General features: G+C 35.8%; 8 protein-coding genes across 8 annotated transcripts; 1 reads left to right on the top strand and 7 right to left on the bottom strand.

The window, feature by feature from the left end:
* Nucleotides 1-89: 89 nt before the first annotated feature.
* Nucleotides 90-837, bottom strand: RO3G_16953 (uncharacterized protein; the record flags this gene model as incomplete). Its single annotated transcript, XM_067671537.1, has 4 exons — nucleotides 90-139; nucleotides 193-359; nucleotides 417-747; nucleotides 801-837. 4 exons carry the CDS (start codon nucleotides 835-837, stop codon nucleotides 90-92), a joined length of 585 nt encoding a protein of 194 aa, XP_067527827.1.
* A 292-nt stretch (nucleotides 838-1,129) lies between these two features.
* On the top strand, nucleotides 1,130-2,589 carry RO3G_16952 (uncharacterized protein; the record flags this gene model as incomplete). The annotated part of the gene is made up of 5 exons (XM_067671536.1): nucleotides 1,130-1,366; nucleotides 1,424-2,136; nucleotides 2,187-2,470; nucleotides 2,513-2,546; nucleotides 2,586-2,589. The coding sequence occupies 5 exons, from the start codon at nucleotides 1,130-1,132 to the stop codon at nucleotides 2,587-2,589; spliced, it is 1,272 nt and encodes a 423-aa protein (XP_067527826.1).
* Nucleotides 2,590-2,938: 349 nt separating this feature from the next.
* Nucleotides 2,939-3,235, bottom strand: RO3G_16951 (uncharacterized protein; the record flags this gene model as incomplete). The annotated part of the gene is made up of 1 exon (XM_067671535.1): nucleotides 2,939-3,235. One exon carries the CDS (start codon nucleotides 3,233-3,235, stop codon nucleotides 2,939-2,941), a length of 297 nt encoding a protein of 98 aa, XP_067527825.1.
* A 928-nt stretch (nucleotides 3,236-4,163) lies between these two features.
* RO3G_16950 (uncharacterized protein) lies at nucleotides 4,164-4,575 on the bottom strand (the record flags this gene model as incomplete). Its single annotated transcript, XM_067671534.1, has 2 exons — nucleotides 4,164-4,358; nucleotides 4,414-4,575. The coding sequence occupies 2 exons, from the start codon at nucleotides 4,573-4,575 to the stop codon at nucleotides 4,164-4,166; spliced, it is 357 nt and encodes a 118-aa protein (XP_067527824.1).
* Nucleotides 4,576-4,852: 277 nt separating this feature from the next.
* On the bottom strand, nucleotides 4,853-6,769 carry RO3G_16949 (uncharacterized protein; the record flags this gene model as incomplete). The annotated part of the gene is made up of 9 exons (XM_067671533.1): nucleotides 4,853-4,918; nucleotides 4,968-5,102; nucleotides 5,161-5,207; nucleotides 5,257-5,340; nucleotides 5,430-5,476; nucleotides 5,689-5,862; nucleotides 5,915-5,986; nucleotides 6,037-6,103; nucleotides 6,700-6,769. 9 exons carry the CDS (start codon nucleotides 6,767-6,769, stop codon nucleotides 4,853-4,855), a joined length of 762 nt encoding a protein of 253 aa, XP_067527823.1.
* Nucleotides 6,770-8,306: 1,537 nt separating this feature from the next.
* On the bottom strand, nucleotides 8,307-12,974 carry RO3G_16948 (uncharacterized protein; the record flags this gene model as incomplete). Its single annotated transcript, XM_067671532.1, has 13 exons — nucleotides 8,307-8,771; nucleotides 8,829-8,973; nucleotides 9,031-9,324; nucleotides 9,383-9,510; nucleotides 9,564-11,189; nucleotides 11,254-11,606; nucleotides 11,670-11,857; nucleotides 11,934-11,971; nucleotides 12,050-12,065; nucleotides 12,101-12,180; nucleotides 12,331-12,530; nucleotides 12,617-12,797; nucleotides 12,867-12,974. The coding sequence occupies 13 exons, from the start codon at nucleotides 12,972-12,974 to the stop codon at nucleotides 8,307-8,309; spliced, it is 3,822 nt and encodes a 1,273-aa protein (XP_067527822.1).
* A 1,183-nt stretch (nucleotides 12,975-14,157) lies between these two features.
* Nucleotides 14,158-15,229, bottom strand: RO3G_16947 (uncharacterized protein; the record flags this gene model as incomplete). The annotated part of the gene is made up of 3 exons (XM_067671531.1): nucleotides 14,158-14,288; nucleotides 14,343-14,426; nucleotides 14,497-15,229. The coding sequence occupies 3 exons, from the start codon at nucleotides 15,227-15,229 to the stop codon at nucleotides 14,158-14,160; spliced, it is 948 nt and encodes a 315-aa protein (XP_067527821.1).
* Nucleotides 15,230-15,569: 340 nt separating this feature from the next.
* On the bottom strand, nucleotides 15,570-19,926 carry RO3G_16946 (uncharacterized protein; the record flags this gene model as incomplete). Its single annotated transcript, XM_067671530.1, has 4 exons — nucleotides 15,570-15,575; nucleotides 15,638-16,767; nucleotides 16,840-19,632; nucleotides 19,689-19,926. The coding sequence occupies 4 exons, from the start codon at nucleotides 19,924-19,926 to the stop codon at nucleotides 15,570-15,572; spliced, it is 4,167 nt and encodes a 1,388-aa protein (XP_067527820.1).
* Between the last annotated feature and the right edge of the window lie 87 nt (nucleotides 19,927-20,013).

The raw sequence follows: 20,013 nt of genomic DNA, 5'->3' as shown, positions 1-20,013 counted from the left end.
GACGACAAGCTAATGCAAATGCATTTCTCGAAATAAGAGGGAAAAACATAAATCCAAAATAAGAAAAAAATTAATTTTTTATTTTTTGTTCACCAAAAATCATTGGAATAAGGTTTCACAGCAGAGAATGAATTTTTAGCTATAAAAAAAAGGTGTTCATATGCTCATTTATAAAAATATACCCTATTTTACCTTCGGTAGATGTTTCGGCTTGATATGGGCTCATCATTGAAGCGTCATGAAAATGGCGAAAGTGAGAAGGATATACGAAAGAAGCAGGATTGTCAGCAAAGATAGGATAAAGGATATCTAAGATATTGAATTGATTCGCCAATACTTTTGCTCTAGCAAATGGGATCCTGTTACAAATGTATGACGTGATATGTCTATATAAAGCTCTTTTTTTGTTTATTTACCAAACTCCTTTTAAATGCATCGCTCCTACTTTGACAACCACACGACCTTTTTCATTTTTCAAGATACCGTCTCTTTTTCCACGAGACATACCTGCGACATTCAATAGCTTGGTGCCATTGATCATGTCATTGTCTTGACGACGAGCTACACAGGTGCCTTGAATGTCAACTTGGTAACAAATTGTGTTTTCATCTTCCCAAAGCGTTGTTGTCAATCGAGGTCGGTGAGCTCTTGATGAATAAGGATGAAAATGAACGGGTGGGAGAGTGGGAAAGGGGGCTCGTATGAAAGGATGTCCTGACCACTGCTGCTCCTGCCATTGATCTTTCCCTTAAAGAAAGCTTTAATACTAAATGAATTTCCTCATCAAATTAACCTTTTACTTTCTAAGGTAGACTCGCCTTGATTCTTTTGTTGCATATTTAAAAAGAAAGTAAATGAAATGAAAGGTGTTCTTTTATAACTCATATCAACTACCGATTGAATGCAAATAAAACCGAAAGACAAAAACCGAAAAATGGGACCGAAACAAGGTTTTGATGATTGTAGAATCATAGTGTATGACACTACTTGCGTCACTTGCCTAAAAAGAGGAAAGGGAAAGAGGGATGGGCGGGTGAGTGCGGGAGAGAAAGAGAGTTAGAGGGGAATGAATAAGGGGAATACAATGTAAATAAGGAATTTTTCTCTTTTTTCTCTCTTTCTTTCTCACATGAGTGTAGAATCTACCATTTTACCAGCAAGTCATACTTTTGGACAGCAAGAGTCTAGACAAGCTTCCAAATTCATTTTACGCTCTGCTTTACAAAAAGCAAATACTGCTGTACGTTGTGATTCAACTAATGATGTTTTGGGTGCACTTCATGCTTATAAAGAAGCTGTTGAATTGTTGAATAGAGTACTAAACTTGATTGATAAAGAAAGTGATAAAAGACGTTTACAGGAGATTGTAATGAGATAATAGATAATATGCAATACCCTTTTTCCTTACACCTTTCTTTGATAGCATGATTCTTATTCAGAGCGCATTCGACTTTTAACGGCCATTGCAAATGAGGAAGTAAAAGAAGAGGAGGAAGAGGAAGAAGAGGAGGAATGGTTAATAAAGTCGAAACTACAAAAGGCAACTATACGTAAAATAACATCAATCGAATTCAAAAGTAATGAAACATCGCTCATTATACAAGCTTCAAAAAGTACACCGTCTACAGCTCAAAAACAACAAGAGCAACAGCAAGAAGAAATATGCTTTGAACAAAAAGAATGTAGATTGGATCAAAAGATCGAAAAGAAAAAAGTGCCTTCACTAACACTACCTTCTTTAAAAAAAAAAGAGGAAGACGAGCAACCATCAAAGAGATCAACGCGTACAAGAACCAGCAGTTTACCCAAAGTACCAAGATCTTCATCAATGTCTACAGTAGAGACATTAGTTGAAGATCAACCAAAATACCCTACCAAGTTACTTGCCTCTAGCATTGGCTCAATACGTAAAAAAGCTGTTAATCGGCTATCTATGGAAGGCATTGTTGGACGTAAAAATTCAACCTATATACACAGCAATGGAAGCCCTTCATTTGGCCATTTTTTAAAAGATCAAACAAAAGATACAGATGATCTAAAGGAGCATCAACATTTGGAATTAATTCTAGCATTACAAAAGAGTATGCAGCAAGGCGCTTATATAACAAAAAAGCTTTATATACCCAAAAGTTTATGGTAACTTGTATAATGCAATAAAGAAGACATATAATGACTATTTTATTTAGGCAGCAGTCCAATGTAAAACTGTCTTATATTGATATCAAGATATCAGCATGTACCACCATTATTAATGATATCTCTCGGCTCGAAAGCTGGACTTACTTGAACGACTTAACTAGTTCGTTAAGGCTACTGGATCATGTTGAATTATCCGTGGAAGGTTTAAAGAGCAATTTATCGAAAAAATTGAAGAGTGAACGTTCCAAGAAAAAAGACATTGACAATTCAAATCAAACAATGAATAGCATTCAGGCAATACATCATAATGCAAAGACTGAGAGGAAGGCGAGTCAGTCTTTTATTTCATGGGGAACAAAATTAACTAAATCAGTGGAACGTATGAATGCCTTTAGTTTATCCAAAGGGTAAATAAATAGAGAAATGATAAAGCAAGGATTAATTAGGTGATTTGCTGTGTAGAGATTATAATTATAAACAATATATTGAAGTATTAGAAAGCTTATTTAATCAAGTACATGTCTTGGGTAAGCAAAGCTACATACATAAAATGAATTATGCTAATAAGTTTAATAGAGAACTGGTTAAATTACTACTATGAAGAAAAAAAGAGATCAGATAGTCCGCAGTATGATATGATTATCGTAAAAACGATTAAAGTATGTGATGCAATCAATACAGTTGTGGGCGGATTTATTATCAGAGATATTACTGTTTTGCTTGCACAATGGTTAAAAAGGGGTAGTTCATGGGTGAATGAATAATAATACTAGTCAATCATAATACATTATTTTATTATTTAAAATGTACTTCTAAACATTTTTATTTCCACCATCACCGTTTGAACGCCCACTGGATGAAGTCTGGCCAAGATGCCTCGCTTCTCTAAAATATCCAAAAATTTTGTATAATAAACAATCAACTGAGCCAAGACTGCGTGAAGTACGCTTGTACCATTTTTAAAATTACTGAAATATTGAATCACAGAAGCATTAATCGACCGAAGTGATTGGCGCCATGTTTGTGCAAAGTGAGAAGAGGTACGTTCAAGATCAGGAATTGAACAAGTGTCTGGTTTTTGAACACACTGAATCATTGTGCCAAAATAAGGTTTTAGCTGTTCATCCACAAATGCGCTTGTTTGAAGTGACAAAAGCTGTTTGAAATAGTTTACTTCATTTTCTACAGCTCGGCTGTGTGTTTCCTGTGTAAGATGTGTATATGAATACACAAATCGGTTCGTGTTTACTTATTTACCTGAAAGACAGATATGATTAAGTCATAATTATTCACTAGAAAAGCAATACGTTTAGGTGAATCGGTTAATTCATTCGACATGCGTGAAAGGACTGCTTCAAATTCATCGCGTAGTCTGTGAATACTATTGGATAATATGGCGTCATCATACCCATCATTTAATACCAGTAAAGAAGCTGCAAATTCTGCATATCTTCTAGTTATCTTGTTACAAATAATTTAGTCTAAAGAAATACACAAAAGAGGGAGACTTACAAAATGTGGATGAATATCTTTAGGCATTGATTTACTGTGGAACATCTTTTTCAAGCTTTCTATATGTAGCGACATTATATGCTGAAACCTAGGCCATAAAAGCATATTCGTTGCATTTGTGTATCCTTCTAAAGCAGGCACACGCCTTCTTTGTAATTCCAATGCCAATTGTGTATTTATACGAATACACAACAATAAACCAACAGCATCATAAGAATTTTCTACATATGCCTTCGTAAATTGCTGTGCGTACAATAAATCAATCAGTCAGTGATCTCCCTATCAGTCCTTTCCCAAGCTTACCATCCCCACTTTTTCAGTAGGTTCAAAGATAGATTGAAACAAAGATTTTGTTGTGTCTGCAGCAGACTTTGAGTCGCGTGAAAAAAACTCATGAATAAACAGATATTCTGAACTTGCGTTGTCAATGAGCGTTAAATTGAAACTTCGAAATAATTGTTCAAATTGGTATTTCTTTAACTTAATTAGTTACTGTTATTTTGCTATGTTACTTATACCTGTTCTTTAGCCTCTGCAGCATGTACTAAAATAACACCAGGATCTTGTATTCTTAAAGTGTCACTTCGATCACCAAGGGCAAATACATTTGTCTTGTTTAATACTGGTTTATTGCTATTACCAAATAATCCTCCCTTTCTTGTGCCTTCATCCGAGCCAATCATATCTGATTTTTCTACAGGGACAGTCTATGAAGAAAATGAATTCACGCGTGTGCTGTTTTTTATCTACTATTGGTTTTACCTGAAGCTTTAAAAGCCCTTTACAGTATCTTTCAAAATGGTTATGAAAATACCATTTCAATGCATTAATATACGTTTGTCTTATTTCAGTGGCTGCATCATGATGCCTTTCCATAATAAAGCCGTGAAGATCCTTGTATTTCAAGAACACAGATTGTTGCATGATTTGGATGTTTGCATTCGGTACACACAACAGTTGGATACGAGAGAGAAAGAAATCACGAATGGTGGATGCCGCTTTGAGCCGTAACTTCTCTAGCTCTGGTCCTACATTTTGTAGCGATTTTATTGGCCGATTTTGGTTTGCTTTAATAAAACGCATTTGCTTGTTGATAGTTGTAAGATATTCTAACCAAACTTCGTCTACTTCTTCCTCTGTTATCTTTCTAAAACAATTAAATTGAAGTGAGTGATTTTAAAGGAATAAATGTCAAATAAAGCTACTTTATCATGTAAGGAGGTATCACCATGCCTTGTAATGCCTTTCCTAACCTGCTTTCCAAGGTCTATGAAAGTATTTGTATTTTTATAATCTATCAGTGATATTCATTATACCTTTCGATTTTTCAATTTGAGGTTCATGAATGTAGACTTCTCCTGCAGATTTTGTATTTCACCGCTGATATTACCAAGGTCACTTTGAAATACGTTTAATAGCTCTTCCATACGCCCAAGTACTTGGTCACAAAACTATTTAACGTGTACGTTAGCATGTTATTCTTTCTGTGCATAACTGTGTATCGTTTACTTGTATTTCTGTATGCAAATCGACAAAAGACTGTACATTTTCAGCATCTATACATTTTTTTATGTTAGCAAAAAGCGAGAAGATGCTGCTTGTTACTACATTTCTTTTCAAGTTCTTCTTGTGCCAATATTTTTTCTGTAATAATCTGCTTTGCATATTCGCGCAAGTCCATATCTTTTTCTAGTGTAATATCAAGTAATTCATCTTGCTCCCTTCCTCTGTCAGTAAAATTATGCCGTTGCATACATTAAAAAAAATTGCACAATTACCATCTAAATCGTCAAATGTGAAATCGACTTCATCCTCACTGGTAAAACTTTTTTCAGTATTATTGTCCTAATGTCGGTTAGAAACTATTTTGTATTATACAAAAGTGTATTTACTTCTGTAGCCGGAGGGGTTAATAAAACATCAAGCTCGTTTAGAACGCTTGAGTCGGGTATAGGTGGTAAAGATTTATTAGGCATAATTATAAAAAGAAAGGATTTATTTCAAGTTCAGAAAGATTCTTTTTTAGCTTTTGCTAACTCTCGTTGACATAAACTCAGTGCCAGCTTTGATAATTCGAGTGCATTTTGCTGTTCCTTAATTTGTGTCTTGATTGCGTCTAATTCTTTTGTGAGCTTATCAATACTAGAGGTATCTTGAACAACAAGTTTGACAGGTTGAACGTTTCTGATCTGACTTAATTTAATTTGTTTCCTATTCAGAGCAAATCTCAACATGTAAAATTGTTTTTTATGTATTATCTTACGCGCAAATAGGGCATGTTGCTTGTTTACTGCTATACTTTTCTGTTCTTTCATTGACCCAGCGTCGAATGCAACTATATAATAATCTATAGATTGAAATAAAAAAAAGTGATTCCTTTTATACCTTTCTCCAAACAAATGTCCACAATTTAAACTGATCAATCGATGATCGCCTTTGTTTTTCCAATTATCTAAACAAAATGTACATTGAAAGCTTTCATCGTCCTCTTCTTTGTCAAATTCAAGCTTTGGTCTTTTTTGACTCATACAAGGAGTGCAAAAAAGAAAGGAAAAAGAAAAAAAAATGTGATTTTATATTCAACATGGTTTAACATAGAGTTAAGACGAAAACATGAATTCAGTAAGATGTAGCCTATAAAAAAGAAATGTATTTGTAAACAAATTGTTTACATGGTTAAGTAGTATTTTTTACTCTGATAGAAAATGGTGTGAATTAACAAAAATACTGCATTGTTAAAAATTTTGTAAAAGCAGTGCTGCATACGATAGTAATTTCATCCAAATACGACAAATCAGGATCAGATCACCCATTCCCCTTAGTAACATAACTAATACAAATGGTGCGACCATACCTAAACAATCGTAGCTTCTGCTTGTCAAATAAAATTCAAGGTTATCGACCGTTTGCACTAACACATTATGCTTGCTTGCGATTCATTAATTATATTTTTTTAGATATCGGCAAATGAAGAAAAAATGTTGCCGCATATTGCACTTATTAGCTTCAGAAATTTTGTATTCATCGAAAAAGACAATGAAGATATACCTATAGGCAATAGCAAGTACATCTTAGTTGAATTTGAGTCTACATTTGCTCTCTTGAGCTGCTTTAACATTGTATCATTTATTCATTAAAACATGTTGATTGCAATTAACAACTTAAGTATTTTTATATAATTACTCTATATATTATTATCCATGAATGTACATATCAAAGATTAGTAAATAAACGAGTTAACAGACTATTTTCTGAAATTATAGCAAGTGTTTTTTGATTTGTAAGGTCTCCCTGTAAAACTCAACAAAGTGGATATTTGAGAACCCTCTTCAACACCGTCCTATCATTTGGGATGCAAAATCAGATTGCTACTTGTGTGATTACTATTATGTATCAAAATGGAAGATTTCAGCTGACAGCCTAGATGTACGCTATTGTTATTAATCATTGGAAAAGAGGTAATAAAAATTGGTGAAGAAATGTAACAAGATCGGAAAGAATTCAGAATAAGAATTGGCAAGAAAAGATATCCAAATGGAAAGCAAAGGAAATGTCAACCTTTGGTTAGATCCCTTAATCTCAGATTTAGCAGAAATGCATTCTATAATCACATTCGTTGGCATTGAGCATTAAGTTTCAAGCGGCTAGAGAAGATTCCTAAAAAAAAATCAGGGGTGAAACTCCAGCGAAAAGCAGCAGTACTTGCATGGATGTCAGATAAAGGCATGGATTTTGAAAAGAGCTGTGTCTTCCTTGACGAGACAGGTTTTAACCTCCTCGTCAGACGTTCTCGAGGTTAATCTAAAAAAGGTGAACCTGCCAAGTCCATCGTTCCTACCTCTTGAGGAACTTCGATTATAGCCCCTGGGGCTATTTCTGCACAAGAAATAATCAACATCTCATTGAGGAAACCAACTATGATAGCAGTTAGCAAAAAAAGAAAAACTGATGGTGCTGCTGTAACAACTACTGTAAAAATCTGAATAAGATCAATCATTCCCTGGGCTATCTGCAAAATGTTTTGGACGTTCTTGATAAAAATGATTTGAAAGAGTATTAATATTGTCATGAACAATGCTCCTATTAATAAACCTGCTACCATCAGAAAATGTGTCGAAGATGGAGGATGCAGATGCCTATATCTCCCACCATACACGCCTTTTTTGAACCCTATTGATGGGTTTTGGTCATAGGTAAAATTTGGTGTAAAGAGCGAACCTTTCGATAACGGAGATACCTTAAATTTTAGAGTCATGAAGCAACATACAAAAGTATCTCTAAAAGACTATCAAAGGTGGATCAGACATTCTGTTTTGTTTTATGAGGGTTGTTTAGCTTTGCAAGAAAAACTTTAATTCTTTTACAAAAAAAAAAACTTTTATCAAACTCTTGAACATTTCCAAAAACAGCGGCTGCTTTACCCAAGTCTGATGGAATCCAGTATAACTGCCGTCAGAGAAAGAGAAGCTCTTTAATAGGACATTAGGATTTCAAAACTGTAATACTTCGAATAATTATTATGTCGAAATTGGGAAAACTAGTGTTTTGCTTCAAAAAGAATTACTTGTGAGAGCAGTTACAATTATAATACGTGTTTAACAAGTATGGTCTTTTTGTTGGATTATTTTGCAGAAAAGTGCATTCAAGCTCCTGTTTTATTTTACATGAAAACCGATTTTTTTAACTTTTGCTTCCAATTTTTCATGAGGTATAATAACATTTTCATGTATTGTAGATGGCGTTGTATGTATTGAGATGGGTTGCATAGTAAATGGAATACAATTATCTGTTTCTATGGTAACAGTTATATCGTCTAATGCTCGCAATAATTCACTCGTAAATCGCATATCAAATATATCCAAAATATATTTGCGCACGGGTGTTCTAAAATGATAGCTACCTAGTAACTGGCATACAGAATAATATAAATCCACTCTTTTAAATGAATCTGGGTATGTTTGCTTCAGTTTTGCAAGGTTTTTTGATGCCTCATTAGCTAATATGTGATTACTCATATCGCCAATATGCTTTAAGATGTCTGCTCCTATTGAGTCTAAAGTCGCTGGCTTAGGCAATTGTGGTGGTGATGAAAGAGCTGGCTTGTACTTCCAGTTTTGAATCTATTGTTTTGGTGGTGTTACTAAGCGCATTTTAAATATTTTTATTTCATTACTCACACTCAGGAATTTTTGTAAATTTAATGGTACACATAATCCTTCAGGTTCTCCATTAGCTGACACTACACTTTCCCAGCCTATCTCCCCTAATATTTCCACGCCTTGCTGTGTCTTTGCAATCAGACCAAGTACAAAATAGCAAGTTCTACAACGTCAATGAGTAGCTATTTTTTTTTTTTTTTTTTTTTTTTTGGGTTCTTACCCCTTGAGTGATAATATTTGACTATTTTCTGCTAAATAAACAATATCTTTTACAATATCTTCTTCTTCAAGGAACGGTAATCCATTTTTTGTTGCACCAATATTTCCCAAAGCCCATAAGATAGCCTTTAATTGGCTCAAAGATTCTCCAGAATCAGACTTTTCCCCAGAGAACTTACGAACGTAATTTGCAAACAACTGGAAGTGACCCTTTTGTCTTAATAAAGTACATCCTTCTTCTGTCTTTGTCAATTCACCATAAAAGTGAGGTGGTGTGAATCCATCTCCTGGTTGACTAAAGAAAAGGTGAATCTTGAGTCAAGTAACAAAGGCTATCATGTGGTTACACTTACAGCATTTCAAAATCATTTTCACTATCTGTTCTTTCTTCAAATGGGTTTATCGTCTTTTTATCAGGAGAATTGATCAAAGCTCTCGCCAGCGAAAGCTCCAATTGAGTTACATAGTTTTGATTCCCACGCTATGTACGCTTTTTCAACACATTTTTCTTTCAAATCCTGATGCTTTCCTTACCTCAAACCAATCATCCATCTCTTTTTGCACATAACCGAGAGCATTCAAATATCGGAAACCAGTTGAGGTTGATAAAAACCGAAGTAAAAGCGGATTGCCAATTTCACCTAAATGGCCAAGACTGGGTCGATATTTGACCAACAATTCTAAATTAGCTTGATTTTCACAGGCTTCATACAATAAATTCACAGCCGTCTGGCAGACATCCATATGAGTATCGTATAATTGAGTCACTAGCAATCGAATGAGCCAATCATTGTGCTCTGCCTCCGATTGTCGCATAATCATGCCAATGTGTTGGGTAGCAAAGAGTCGCATTGGATTGTATCCTGACGTCATAATTTTGGATAGCAATACCCGAGGATGCCCATTCAAGGTATAATCGAGGTTGGTAATCATGGCAACTTTTAGATCGGTTCTGTTCTTGAGTTCAGATATCTGATAAAAGCAGCTAAAGATTTTGAACTTTTCGAGAATGCGAACACCTTCCTTGTATTTTGAAAATGTACCCAATAAAGCAAAGTAGCCGCAAGTGAGTGTGCTTTCCATTCGTTCTTTTGAAAAAATTGGTTCTGTTTCTGATTGCCCATTGTTCTTTAAAGGATCGAGCTCATGGAAGGCTTCCGCAATGTCCCCCAATAGCTTACTTTCGCTTAGGTACCGTACACCATCTGGGTTGCTTAATAGAGTAGATAATAAGGTACAGCCGGTTTTTACATACTTTGTAATTGTGCCTTTGGTGGCATTGATATCAGAAAATTGGTGTTTAAAAGGTCGGTAAAATCCTAAAAGGCGCTTAATGAACTTTTTGCTACGCATAGCTTCTTCTAATCGACGTGGGTTCAGTAAAGGTCCTTGGAGAAGTTCGATTACACTTTCCCAATTCCATTTAGTATAGTCTTTTGTAGCGAGCGCTTGTGTATCTATCAACAGTTGTCGAAAGTGAGCATCATCAATTGCGTAGCCAATCTTGAGTTTTACTTCATGAACTTTTTCCTGAGTACGCAGTGAAGGACTACTTGGCCTATCGTTTGCTTTATGGGACACAGGCGTGTTATAACGTGTGCGTGCTCGCGTGAGCCGGTCGATATGAGCAAGCGCAGTGTTTGCATTATGTCTTACTTGCTCATCTTCAAAATTAGAAGCCAAGGTAAATAGCTTGGGAAGAGATTGGACCTGGATTGCCATTAAGATGGGCAATAGACGCGTTGACAGTTGAAGAATTTCACCAATGAGTAAAGTAGCTTTGCGTGAAATGAAAATATCATCTGATTTCACCATATCCACAAGGGCCATCAAGATGTCAGATTCAATAAAAATGATAATGATAATACTTAAATGGTGGTCAAGCATCTTCAGTCTTTCAGAATTGCTCGCTGATATTGCGCTAGAATCTTGAGTGCAACGAACATAAGCATCTGGACTTATACCGCCTGCTGTTAATAGATTGGTCATCACTGCACTGTTTAACACAGAAGTTGGACCTCCTCGTGAAGGTGTCTTTGGTGATTCATGATTTGTTGCAGGTCCTATCTGAACTGTGTGTTGTCGGCCTGATAAAAAGCCATGGTGATCCTTTGGTAATTTTACTCTAAAAATATCAAAAAACATATCTAATACTATCCTCTATAATAGCGCAATGTTACATATAAGACAAACTTTTCACTATATACGATTTTGATTCTTTTACCTGTGTTTCAGGAACAGGCATCCTTAATGCTTGCACGACTGATCTTGCTGCTCTCATATTATTGGCACTCATATAGAATAGGCCTGCCCAACTCTTCACTAGGGTCGTTACCATCTTTACACTGTTTTTTAATCGCTCTTCATAATTAGCTCCCTTATTTAACTCGGTGAATGGCGCAATAATTGTTTCTAATTCAACGCCTGGTCTCAAATAACATCGTCTATCTGGTGTATCGAGCACATAAAGAACAGATTGTATTAATATTTCGGATATGGCTGGTTGTCCATCAATCAATGCCTGTATCAAGACTCGCAACCCACCAGATTTCACTGTAAGTTCAATGTCCAAAATGGCTAAGCAAATGAAAAATGAGAATGCCTCTTGTTTGGGAGCAAAATGATATAGTAATGTTTTACCTAATTCGGCTAATGTTTCAAGGGCTATATTCCTCAGTCGACAATCTTGCTGCTCAGCAATAGCAACTACTGATCGAACAATACCTTGCTTTATATGTTTAACACCTCCATATTCAATAAATGATCTTATCAATTTCAATGTTTGTTCTCTCTCTGGCTCATGTTCTTCTTGATCGCGAGCAAGGGCTCTTTTTTTTTTATAAAAATATTGGTTCTCGGTGTAAAAGTGAAAAAAAAAAAAGTAATATTTGCCGAATAATTTACCTTACACTAAATATGTCTATTTGATAATCCATCATAAGCTTTATATCATTTGGTTCTTCCACTAATAATCGCAGTGCTCGTAATCCCATAATTCGAATATGCTTGGTTGGGCTTACAATACACTGCCTTAAACTATATAATAAAACTATAAATAATTTATATTTTACATTTTGGCCTTATAACTCACCAAGATATTAATTTTCCTTTTCGACAATATACATGGATATCCGTTGTGTTTTTCAAGATTCTAATTAAAGTTTCAAGTTTTTCCATTTTTGAATCTTTTATCGTATTTCCAGGTTTATTACCAATTCTCCACTCATCTACTTGTAATGTTTGCATGATGTGTTCTAGCCTTTTATCTAAAGGCCAGTGATCTATTAAACTTTAAGTTTACAAGGAGTAAAAAGATCAAACCAGTAACTAATTTACCGTCATCAGGAAAAGATGCATTTTCTTGAGATACTTTTTGTTTGCCAGTCGTTAGTGATTTCAATTTGGAACGTGTTTGAGCTAAAGTAGTTGGTGTAATGGAAAACCCATGACAAACAAATTTATGCGCTTTTAATATTTTGGCGACCTCAACAATATTGTTTCCTAATTAAAAAAGCATTCACTCTTTGAAAGTTCAATATTCTCCCTCCCCCGCCTCCCCACGCAGTCCTCTATCTCTCTATCTCTACCTGCATTGAGACGAATGTTTTCAATGGCTTTTGTTGTTTTATTAATAGCCCCATTACATTCTTCTAGCTCTGCTTCTAACTCTTTAGTGCGTCGCTTATCTTTTACATACACTTCCAACATATTTTCAACACCAGATTTAAGTTTTGTTTCTTTATCGAGTCTTGTCAATAATTCTTCCAACTTTTAGAAAATTAACGATTTTTAAATAAATGTTTAAAAAAGGAGTGAATGTTTATACTTTTGTAATACCTCTTGCTTTATTGTCGTGAGATCTTCGGCCGATTTAATTTCAGTAGCTTCTGCATCTTTATTTTGTGAAGATGGTAAATAATGGCTGAAGGAAGGTGAAGGACTCATTAAAAAAAAGCAGTAATTGATGAGTCGTATTTGCGTATGTAAATGAAAAGGAGAAAAAAAAAAAAAAAAAAAAAAAAAAAAGAAAAAGTTCTGAGAGGAGAGGAGAGTCGGAATCAGTATCTCGATATAATCACGTGTACATACTTGCGTGAAATGCATTTTTATATACACAGAATTCCAGCTCATTCATTCAAATACATTTTATAAATGTTATAACAGTCTTGTCTGTAAAAAGATAAGTAGAGACGTGGCTTTATAATACAATCTATATGTAATTGCGACAAGTCACGTCGACTTTAATTTCTGGAAATAGTGTATTCTTTAAACAGTGACGGAGATCAATTCGGACTACCTTGTCTTTCAAGTACAAAGCAATCTGTAAATTCACAGACTTAAACATGGGAATCTATTCTGTATTTGAAACTTTCTTTAAACTTTTGAATGACAATATTACAGTCATTCTAAAAAGTAAGGTCGCAGTTTTAATGAAAAAAAAAATATACACAAAGCAAGAGGCATGTGTCCTTTTGAAAACGTTAAACACAATCCAATGTTTCAATATTGTTTTGTTGTATTCCAAATTTGATATAAATTATCACAGAAAGTTGAATGTAAAAAGACCTTCAATGATAACTAGGCATAATAGCTGTATAACTTTATTATTTCATCATTTTCTCTTGGTTATTAATTGATATAATTTCATCCAGTGATTTTCGAGATTCAATAACTTCATTTATAGACTTTTTAAATGCTTCATCCTTTAAATATTGATTGTAATAACCAAAGTGATGGCGTCTGATAAGTAAATCATACTCTATGTAAACAACTTGAATCATCCATTCAAATCCACTTAGTTTCTGCGTTTGATAACTTTTTTTAGGTGAAAGCGCACATGCTACATCGCTATTCCTCCAAGGGCAATAGATCTGGTGCATATTGATAGCATCAAGAGCTTCTTGGTCATTGTAAAAAAATTTGTGAGCAAAGCATAAATCGCATCTAATGCCTGGTGTTTCAACGTCTATAGATTGCCAACCAAACGATGCAAGTAAATAAGCATTTAAAATATTGTTGTTGATATCATCATTGTCTGATAACCCTTCTGCATCCCTTATGATATATCTAATTCTCTTCAAAAACGCGTCGTCCTATTCATATCGTTCTCAACAAAAGAAAGTTTTTTTTAATATAAACTACTTACGGTTTGTTTTTGGATAGGTGGTATGATCTGGTACGATGATATATTTTTTCCTTCGCGTTTAAGCCTGTTGATTCCTTCGGATAGAGTAATTACTGGAAAATTGTAGATATCATCTAAAGTTAAAATGGTTAGATAATTCTTTTAAATTGCTTTTTTATATAGTTTACCAGAACAATGATCATCTCTCCAAATACAGTCCTCCTTATGCCATCCAGAAAGTCCTTCGCTATACTTTTTTCTTATTTCCGTTGCTAAACACGTATGAATTAATGTTGGCTTCGCAATAGATGAAACGCGTGTTTTTTTTTTCTTTATTTTTACCTTGTTTTTTAGTACATTGCTGAAAATCTACGTCTATCACAAACATATTGTTGTTACATTCAGTACAATGTAGTACAGCGATACTGGGATCACTTTCAATCACTTTCCGTGAATGCACCCAACCGTATTTTGCACACTCCAGAGCAGTCAGTGGGCGTGGTTTATGAAAGAAAAAGTACTGATACGTTCTTAATCTGTTCATCAACTTTCCTCTATCTTTCATCAAAGGCAATACTTCATCTTCAATTTTTGTTCTCTTTGCTTGAGTTTCATCAACAAATTCGCAATCACCTGCACTTCGTTTTTTAGAAAAACTAGGAATAATGCCATGCCTTTTTCTGATTTGTTTCATTAAATTCTGTAGACCTTGAATCTCTTCCCCAAATGTTTTTTCTTCTTTAGTTGTTTCTGTCTCGGCTTCTACAACGTCTGTTTCTTTGATTTCATTAGTATTTAAAGACTTGGTTTTCTCATTGTCCGAAGGCTCTGTTTCTTTAACTTCTGCTAGAATGACTTCTATTCCTTGTGATTTGTCTTTTTCTGAATTATTAGCTTCTTCAGTATTCATTAATTCCACTTCTTTAGTTTTAGTTGAATTAATGTTCTCATCTGCTAATTCGCCTTCTTCAAGATCCTCAAGTTCTTCTCGCGGTAAGTTGTTTTTAGTTACATTATTGGCTTCTTCTGATGTTAGTCCCTTAAGTTGGTCTTCCGTCGGCTTACTGATGTCCATTTTGGTTTTACTAAGAGAATGACGTTTAGTGACAACAGTAAAATGGCTTTTTTTTTCTTTTTTCTTTTTTCTTTTTTTTTTCTTTTTTTTTTTTGTAAGAATGCGTTTTTTATTAACAAGTAATAATTAGGTTGGGAAATTAAATGGTTTTGTTGTATACTTTCTGATTGTTTTGATTTTAAAAAAATATGATTTAGCTACTATCTGCTTATATTCTAAATTTCTTTTGATATGAGGATGATTCCAATTTTTTTTTTTTTGAGTTATTAGTGGACACGTTATCTATTTCGCTTTTAGTATAACTTTGCTTTTGTTGTCATGGGTGATAAATATATCTTCATTAGTACTGTTTGTACGCGACAAATCTGAAAAGATAAGATCTCGTCGCTTATTCTTTCTATTTCTTACTCTGTTTCTGTAAGAGTTTGGCCGATTGTTTGAAGAAAACTTGATTTGCCCCTCGGTATCTTCATCACAATTCTCAGAAAGTTCATTATGTCTATTAGAGTTATTATTGGCGTCATTGTTGCTACTGTTACTGCTAGTGCTGCTACTACTACTGGATGAGCTACTATTTCCATTAGAGCCGCCACTACTACTACTACTGGATGAGCTGCTAGAGCCATTATTTCCATTAGAGCTGCCACCACTACTACTGGATGAGCTGCTAGAGCCATTATTTCCATTAGAGCCGCCACTACTACTACTACTGGATGAGCTGCTAGAGCCATTATTTCCATTAGAGCCGCCACTACTACTACTACTGGATGAGCTGCTAGAGCCATTATTTCCATTAGAGCTACTGCTGCTGCTTGATGAGCTGTTAGAGTTTCCATTTTGATTAGAAACATTACTACTGCTACTACTACTTGAAGAAGAACCGGTAGATTGGTCAGCATGAGTAGAGTCTTCTTGGACACAAGTATTTCTGGAACAAGGGGACTCTTTAGGATACTGAGTACCAACATCAGCTCCACCAAATGGAGTGTCAATGGACGAAGGAGTAGAATACGTCGTTGTAAAAGTTTTGACCATTTTATAAGTACTGGTTACTATCATAGCACATGGTAAAGAACCGGATCCAGAAGAGCTGATCGAGAAAATGCTTTGATCAGCACCACCTGCTGTAGTAGGCAAAAGTTTCTCAGGGCCAGCAGTACTCATAGTGCCAACACTAGTTGCGGTCGTACTTGGAATAACTAATTCAGATGGACACATTGTTTGTTGGCTTAAGGGATTCCTAGGGGCATTAGTTGTTGCTGTACCATAAATAGACGTACTTGAGCAAATAGTAGCAAGGCTAGAGGACTGATTGGGGCTTTGAGGAAGTGAATTTGTGCCTACTCTGCTAGTAATTGGTGAAGTCAATGAATTGGTAGGATACTGATCAGATGTACAAGTAGATCCTATATAATTAGAATTTGTAGTAGCCTGGGTGTTTGATTCTACAAGTTGGCAAGATACCATACTTGGTGATACTAAAGGACCATTAGAGGTTCCAACAGGAGTAGCTAAAGCAGATGAACTACTGGGTGTGACTTGCAAGCAAGTTGTAGATGACCTATACAAAAGAGTTAACTAATCTAGTCAAATAGCATAAGAAATTTTACTAGTACTTGCAGAACTAGTTGAAGACATTAAATGACAATCTAGAGGATGAGAATTTGTAGTTAATGAGCTAGATGAACCTTGTGTCTGAGAACTCGACAAATGCACTGAAGGAGTAGATAGAGAGGCTGTTTGAATTAAACTTGGTGTACTTGATGAAGTGAAAGAAAGTCCAGAAGAACTACTTACTGAACTTGACAAGCTGGATGGAAGGTACTGTGATCCACTAGATAAAACGGAAGACATTTGACAAGCCAATGGTAGAGTACTCGACAACAAAGACGAAGAAACTGTGGAGAGGCTAGATAGAGAAGTTTGCAAACTAGAAGACGGAGCTGGCGAGCTTTGTTGAGATATAGAATAGCCAGTTTTTAATGAAAGCGAAGGCTGCACAGAAGCACTACTAGTTGAAGACAACGACCTGGACGAGGAGCTCTGCAGATTAGTAAGTACAGTAGAAGTACTTTGTTGTGATTCAGCACCGCTTGGTGAAGATATTGAAGTAGAAGTAGGATGACCACTAATTGAAGACAGACCGCTTAATGAAACACTTTGTAAGCCAGTTGAAGATACAGCAGAACTTGACTGAGGCAAAGAGCTAGTTGGGGCTCCTTGTAAGCCTGTTGATGACGCGGCTGGGCTCCCTTGAAATATGGAAGATGAGCTAATTGAAGATAGAGAATTAGATGTGATACTTTGTAGATCGGTTAATGTTGTAGAAGGAATTGGTTGTGTCACGGGTGAAGTGCCAGCTGATGAAGCTGGGGTATGCATAGAAGAGCTGCTTGCTGAAGACAAATTAGATGAAGCGCCTTGTAACGTAGTTGGAACAATAGAAGAGCTTTGCTGAGATATGGTAGATCCAGCAGCTGAAGGCAAAGAATTTGACGGGGTACCCTGTAAGTTAGTCGAAGGCACAGATGGACTTGGTTGAGATATAGGAGATCCACCAAGGAATGAAGAACTCTGTGTAGTAGGATTGCTAGTGAAGGATATTGGACTTGATGGAACAACAGAGGAGCTTTGAGATATAGTAGATCCAGCAGCTGAAGACAAAGAGCTGGATGATGCAGATAGGCTTGGCTGCGGCAAAGATGAATCTCTACCTGATGAAACGACTGGTAACTCGGTTGAAACAACAGAAGGGTTCTGCTGGGGCAACGATGAGAAGCTCGACGATGGTGATGAAGTTTGCATAGAAGATTCTCTAATTGAAGATAGGGAATTTGTTGGGACATCTTGGAATCCAGTTGCAGGTAGGGAAGAGCTCTGTTGAGGTGTTGTACTTCTTGCTGTTGCCGGATAACTTGAAGTGGGGCTTTGAAAAACAAATGATGAACTTGGAGTAATCTGCTGAGATATTGACGAAGTTGTCTGTCCTGGAGGGAAATCTATTTGCGGAGGCATTATAAAGGGGTTATAAGGGGTTCCAGAAATACTAGTGGGTGAAAATGATAAAGCCTGTGAAGTAGTCATAGAAGAGACATACGAGAAACTTTGAGAGTCAGAAGGCGATATTGAAGATATTTGTTCAGAGGCTGGAACTAAAGAGCTTGTAGCTAAAGAAGTTTTAGAAGACAAATGTGATTGGCTGTTGGAAGAAGAAGATCTAAGAGTTGGCGAAGTCATAGAAGAGCATGTTGAACAGTGGATAGAAGTAGAACTAGTAACTGGTATCGTAGCCTGACGGCTTGTCTGTATTCCAGCAGAAGAGGACGTGGCAGCTGATGACGAATCAGGAGAGCTGGTTGCTGATATTGTCCCACCAACTGATGGAATTAGAGAAGGCTGCGTAAAGTTACTGGAGGTAGTAACTTTAGATGATGAAGGTCCGTAAGAGCATGTTGAACATTTTGTAGCAGAGGATTTGCTGGTTGATGAGGTTCTCTGAGAATACGTCTGACTTTCTGAATTCGTAGGTGTAGCAGCTGACGAGGATCCAGAAGAACATGTCAGACATCCAATTGGGACTGGTTTAGTAGTAGAGGAAGTTCTGTGAGAATGTGTTTGGCTATTGGAAGAAGTAGATTTAGTAGTTGACAGTGTCAAAGAAGAGCATGTTGAGCATTCAGAGTAAGTGGATTTACTAGAGGAAGAGGTCCCATAAGAATACGTCTGGCTATCTGAAGAAGTCCGTGGAATAGTATAAGTTGATTTAGGTGTATTATTCGTAGGTGATGTTAATGTATTTGTGGAAGTGCCCTTTTTACTAGAAGATGTGGTCTCGTTAGGCCTACTTGTAGAAAATCCTCTACTCTCAGTTGTATAAAAGGTTTTTGTAACAGCTGGTTGTGTTATTATAACTGGAGGTTGAGTTACTATGACAGTAATTTTCTCAGTGCCTCGTAGGGTGGTTGTTCTAGTTTTTATGTTGTTATTGGTTGTAGTAAGGTATAGTGTGCTGATAACAGTTGATGGCTTGTTAAAACCTTGACAGTGTTTAGGAACTTCTTCTTTACAATCCCATCCAGAACCTTTGTGCCACCAATCACCATGGCGGTGGTGCCATTGATGATCTTTATTTGATTCAATATCCCCTTTCCACCAATGTTTGCAACTAGAATGATTGCCTTTATGATGAGTATGTTCCTGATCATCATTGTCATTTTCATTATCTTCCTCATTATCACAGTCATCATCATCGTCATCATCATCGTCATCATCATCGTCATCATCGTCGTCATCATCTTCATCATCTTCATCATCTTCTTCCTCGTCTTCCCCATCACTTTCGTCATCATCTTCATCTTCACAGTCATAATCAATATCTTCACATGTTTCATTCTTTATACAATCTAAGTAGTAATTAACTTCGAATATAAAAAAGATAATTTATGTATAGTGTACGTACCTGACAAGTCCATAGGATGCTTTGGTTTTTTATATTCCAATCCTGCAGCATGAAAATCCGTACTGTGAACATAACTAGGATGCTCATCGTCAAAGACAATGGATACAACACGTATATCACTTATACAGTCAGCTTTCACATGATACACCTTATCCGAGGGAGTTTCAACAGGCACGGTCGCCATTGATTCAAGAATGGTTTTGATTTGGTTTCGCGAGTCGCGTTTGACGCGATACATTTTTGTGACGCTTTCTAAAACATGATTACATGTAGAGGCATCGATAGTTATTATGAATAGAAGGCATGCCACATAAAATGCAATGAC

The sequence above is a fragment of the Rhizopus delemar genome, genomic scaffold (genome assembly GCF_000149305.1).
Source record: "Rhizopus delemar RA 99-880 supercont3.24 genomic scaffold, whole genome shotgun sequence".
NCBI lineage: Eukaryota > Fungi > Mucoromycota > Mucoromycetes > Mucorales > Rhizopodaceae > Rhizopus > Rhizopus delemar.
Note: the sequence above shows the minus strand (reverse complement) of the source record. Positions and strands in the feature narration are given on the sequence as shown.